The sequence below is a fragment of the Egretta garzetta genome, unplaced genomic scaffold (assembly GCF_000687185.1).
Source record: "Egretta garzetta isolate BGI_Z169 unplaced genomic scaffold, ASM68718v1 scaffold101, whole genome shotgun sequence".
Classification (NCBI taxonomy): Eukaryota; Metazoa; Chordata; class Aves; order Pelecaniformes; family Ardeidae; genus Egretta; species Egretta garzetta.
Window position 1 is genome coordinate 1,629,545 of NW_009258666.1, and position 4,820 is coordinate 1,634,364.

General features: G+C 59.1%; 1 protein-coding gene across 1 annotated transcript in view; it reads right to left on the bottom strand.

Annotated features, from left to right (window-relative positions):
- Positions 1-4,472, bottom strand: part of LOC104134981 (bone morphogenetic protein 8A-like) — a 10,184-nt gene extending 5,712 nt beyond the window's left edge. Inside the window, exon 1 of the mRNA XM_009648585.1 lies at positions 4,385-4,472. Coding sequence (XP_009646880.1) covers positions 4,385-4,472 — 88 coding nt within the window. The remainder of the gene's footprint in view (positions 1-4,384) is intronic.
- Between the last annotated feature and the right edge of the window lie 348 nt (positions 4,473-4,820).

A 4,820-nucleotide genomic window follows, 5' to 3' on the forward strand; every position in this document is an offset into this window, starting at 1 on the left:
TTCATTGATAAACCCCAGCAGGAGGTCCTGTGGTCGGTCCAGGGGACACGCAGGTACAAAGTGGTGTCCCCTCAGGTATTTTTGGTCACCTGGGTATTTCATGGCTCCCTTGGGTCACCACATTGCTCCCTGGCATCAGGCGAGACCCAGCCAGACCAAATACCGGCTCAGAAATCACCGCGCTCCTCATGGGCCGAGTCACTTCGGTGAAGCGATGCTGCGGTACCGCACGGGTGGATCCAGGGAAGGGCATGAGGAGTTTGTGGAGCTCGCAGGGACCCAATGACAGAGATAAAGCCCCCAGGGTGATTTTCAGCCCCAGAGAAGGGTGAAACCTCTTGCTAAAGCAGCAGTTTGTGATGAAATCCTTGCACCCATATGCTGCGGAGATGATGGAGGAGACCAGGACCGAAAGCAGAGTGGGGTGAGCAGGCGGGGAGGGAAGCTTGGGGACACCTGGCCAAGGATGAGAAATGCTAAGGGAAACCACAGTTAGCTGTGCACCTTGATGAACCAAAGGAGCTGGACTTAACAGCAAGCTGCCTAGTGTTTGGGATGAGAGGCTAGGAGGAATCCCTGCATTCCCCCCATTTTGTGGACTGGAAGAGGGAACCAACCCCCTTGGGAGGGCAAGAGCAAGGGAGAAGCCCCCCCTGCCTCTGCTGGCACAGGATGAAGGTGGCAGAGGAGGGTGATGGGGATGGGAGCGGCTGCACAGCGGCATTTAGCAAACAGCAACCCAGGTTGATGAGCAGCAGGTTGGGGGAAGTTTAATAATCGCTGTATTTTCAGGCAAAATTATAAACGGCTGCAAAATTATGCCTGTGCAGTGAGGGACCGCGCGTGTCGCATCCCGAAAGCACCCAGTGCCCTTTTCCCAGGCAGAAAAGTGGGTGCTAAAATGCTGCTGGTGCTTGGGGGTGTGCGGGCAATGGGCCCTCCCCGGCCGGCCGGGAGCCCGTCGTGCCTGGGAACCTGCTATTGATTCGAGGCGGGTTGACTCAGCCGCACCGCCAACCCTCAATTATCTGTGGGCGGATTATCCGGATTGCGGATGAGACACACTAAAAAAACCCAGCCCAAGCTCTTTGCTCTCCTTGCCCCCTCCTTTGGCATTTACTGTCTCGCCCCTAAGAGCTGCTGCATCTTTCCCCAAAGCTGAATGCCGCAGCTATGCTGTTGCACCCCCCCAAAAAAACCCCAAACTTATAAAAATATATATAAATGGCTGTAGGGTCATGCAAATCCTGGCAGGGGGTACCCAGCTCCGGCTGGGCAGAGCCCCTCTGTGTCGCCCAAGCCCAGGGTGCTCCCGATCTCTTCCCAGCGATGGGGCGATGGGGCTGCCTGCGCTTCCTCCTGCTCCCCAGGTTATTTTTAGCTGCACTTTTTCATTGTAAACTTTCTCTGTTTCAGTCGTAATTACTGGTCCTGGCTGCTCCCAATGGTCCCCATGATCATTTCAGACACTAAATTAAAAGGAAATGCCAGGATATTCAACCACATCAAGTGCTCGGAATCCTAAAATAGGTTTAAAGGAGATGCAAGGAAGATGTTATCCTTCGCTTGCAAGCAGGAAAAAATAAGCTCCGGAGGCTTTCCAAAGCAGGGAGAGATTTAGGAGTTACCCCAAGTGCTGTGAAATGCAGCCGAGCCCCTGCCAGGCTCCCACTTTGTCTCACCAGCGCTTCCTCCATCCTCCCAAGATGAACGTTGGGAGCCGCAGGACACGGGGCTCGGCACCGGGCACCCCCAGCCTGGCTGCACATGGCTGTGAGGCGACCTTGGCCCCGCTGGCATCGCCCCCCCCAACTCCCCCAGCCCTACAAGCAGCCGGCCGAGAGCTTGGTGTCACACATGGACCCCAGGGGATTTTATTTGCAAAGCTTTTCCCATTTAAAACACACACGGCGGGTGTGTACAGAGTACCGACACCTCTGCACGGGCTTGCTCTCCGCTGCTGGAAAAGGTGCATCCCTCGGCTGTGCCGGGTTTTTCTGGCGGAGCTGCCAAGGATGCCCAGAGGAGGAGGCACAAATGGCTGCGAAATGAAATCAGGAGCAGGAAAACCCTGCCCCTGCTGCTGGCAGCGGTTGGATTTCGATGGTAATTGGCGGGGGGGGGCGAAGGCAAACGCCCGCATAGGGACCAAGGCCGGCAGCAGGCGATGCTCTGCCAGCATGGGGAGCAGAGCAGCAAACCCCATCTCCCTGGCTAAATTAAAGAGGTTGCCATGAGCTCCCACCCCACGCTAATGGCTCCTTGCAGCGCCTGGGGCACTGCATCTATTTTTGCAAAGGTGGCAGCGAGCACTGCCCTGCCTTCCTCCCCAGAAAGCAAATCTGGCGAAGCCAGGGTTTGCCAGAAAGATGTCCGGCCGTGGGCAGAGCCGCCTCACTACTTCATCTGAAATAGCCCCGGGGAGAGTCCGGCCACATCCCAGGGCAGCGGTGGATGCTGGGGAGGGCAAGGGAGGACGTGCGTGTTGTGGTGCCGACGGGCGGTCGCGGGGGGCTCGGGCACGCTGCAGCACTGCAAGCCTCCTCCTCGCCTTCCCGTTACAAACCTCTCGGCTCCGGTGATTATACCCTGCACGTAACCGTGACTCACGGCTGGTGGCTCAGCCCCGGCCGAGGAGAAATCTCAAAGCCCATCCTTACCCCAGGCTTAAAAATACAACCCACCTGACTCCTTCAGTTAGCGCACAGAAATAGCACGGGTCAGGCTTACAAAGTGTTTTATCTTCACGGAGAGAGACAGTGAGCAGGACGGGGCGGGTGGATCCACCATCACCAAACTCAACCCAAGGTGCCTGGTGGCCACCCATTGCCTGGAGGCCCCTGGCCCAGCCACCTGCCCTGGCCAGCAGGCAGGGTGCTGTGCCTGCCCAAACCGGGACGCGTTTGTGTGCCGGGGAGGTTTGTCATTTCCTCTTCCCAGGAAAAAGGTGTGCCGATGGGAGCCGCGCTCCGGCCCGGCTCACACAGGGCTATGTGGGGTGGCTAGGAGCAAAGAGGTCCAAGTGCCCAATGGGGCACCGACTTACCCCATTTGCATGCCCCATTGGGGTAATTGTGCAGCAAATTATGCATGCAAATGAAAGCTAGCCTTCTCCCACAAAAATGTATTTAATTAACATGAAGGGGCTGACGAAGCCACAGAAATCAAAGCCATTCAAATTGAAGGCTGGAACTGTGTTCCCCAATTCTCCCGGCTGCTCTAGGAACACCAGGAAGGATTGGTGCCAGCACCCCTGTGTCAGCACCCCTGTGCCAGCACCGATCCTCTCAGGCAGCTCCCCAGCCCCCCCAAACATCCCACCCTGCCTGTCATAAAACCTGACTATTTTAAAGCACTTTTTGGTGCTTGGGTGGTCTTGAGTCTTGAAAGAGCTGGGATTTGGTGCCCCAGCATCACCTCCCTCATTCCCAGCTTCCCTAGGAGGCTGAGCCCCCAAAGCCCCAAGGGCTCTGGACAAGAGCTGGGTGCTGGGTGCCTGCTCCCGTGGGCACCCCCTGACCACCGCCCGGTGCAGCAGGGTCTGTCCCGGGGAGCTCCCTGATCTCGTTATATCCACTTGTGGTAGAGGGAATGTAAAAACGGATGGTGAGGACTTGGGAGATGCCTCCCCAGCCCTCACTCACCCCTACCTCCTCCCCAGGGTGCAGTTCCCCTCCCTGCCCAGGCTCCCCGGGGAGGGTTTCTCCCCATGCTCAGGGCATGGGCTGTGGGGGACCCCGTGCAGGGCCTGGAGGGGTGCAGGGGAGGAAAGGGGCCCCGGCTGGTCCTCAGCAGCGCCACGGTAAGACACCTTCCCATTGCATGGCACACCAGGGTGCAGCAGCCTTGCTCTGGGGAGGTGTCCCCAAGCCCAGGACATCAGCCACATCGGTGGGCCAGGGCACTGCTCCGTGCTTACTGCCACCCCCCTGCCCCCAGCCTTGGCACAAATGCTCCCCGAAAGCCTTGTGCTCAGCCCGGACAGGGACACCCGAACTTAAAGCAATGAGCAGAGGCAGGGAAAGGTTTTGTATCCAAATATCTGCTCTGCTCATCCTGCTGGGTTCAGGCCACCCCAGTGCCTGCCCTCGGGGGGGACGGGGGACCGCCTTGCACCTCCAGTGCTCGTGGCCCCGCTAATGCTGGCTGGAAACAGCTCTGCTTTCGCTGCCGCTCACGCAACCGCCTGGAAATAGGCCGGTGGCTGGAGCCCGGCACTGCTCGGCGACCAGCTGGATGGGATTCCAGCAGTAATTAGCAACCCGGAGGATTTTATTTTGAACCGTGAATCAGTGTCCCTCTGCAGGTAATTAGGTCCACCCTGCTGCTGGCACCAGAGCTGCCGTCCTGCCTGCGTGCCCCGCTCGCTCCGCAACTGGTTCACGTGCGCCCACCAAAATGGGGAGTGCCGGGTGGGCGCCGCAGCCGCCGCGGTGCTTTCCGGCCTCCCTCCGCTCCATTACGATGGCCATGGTGTTCGGGAGGGAGCAGCCCAGTTCATTGCAACTTGGGGACAAGCTCACCGAGTCGGACCCAGCTTGGTGGCAGCCTGCCGGCCCCCCGCCCACCCTCGCTGCATGGCTGTCCCCCTCTCCATCCCCACTTTTTGAAGTGGAGCTGGCTTTCGCGCCCAGGCTCTGCGCAGCCTGCCAGGGACCGCGGCGGCTCTCTCCCAGCACCCAGGGTGCAGCCCCATGGCCTTGCATCCCTCACAGCCGCTCCCCAGCTGTTCTTAAGCCCAGCTCAGTGCAAAAGAGACTTTTCGGAGCCGGGGCGCTCTGAGGGAGCAGCCGGGGCCGAGGGATGCTCGGAGCTATCGC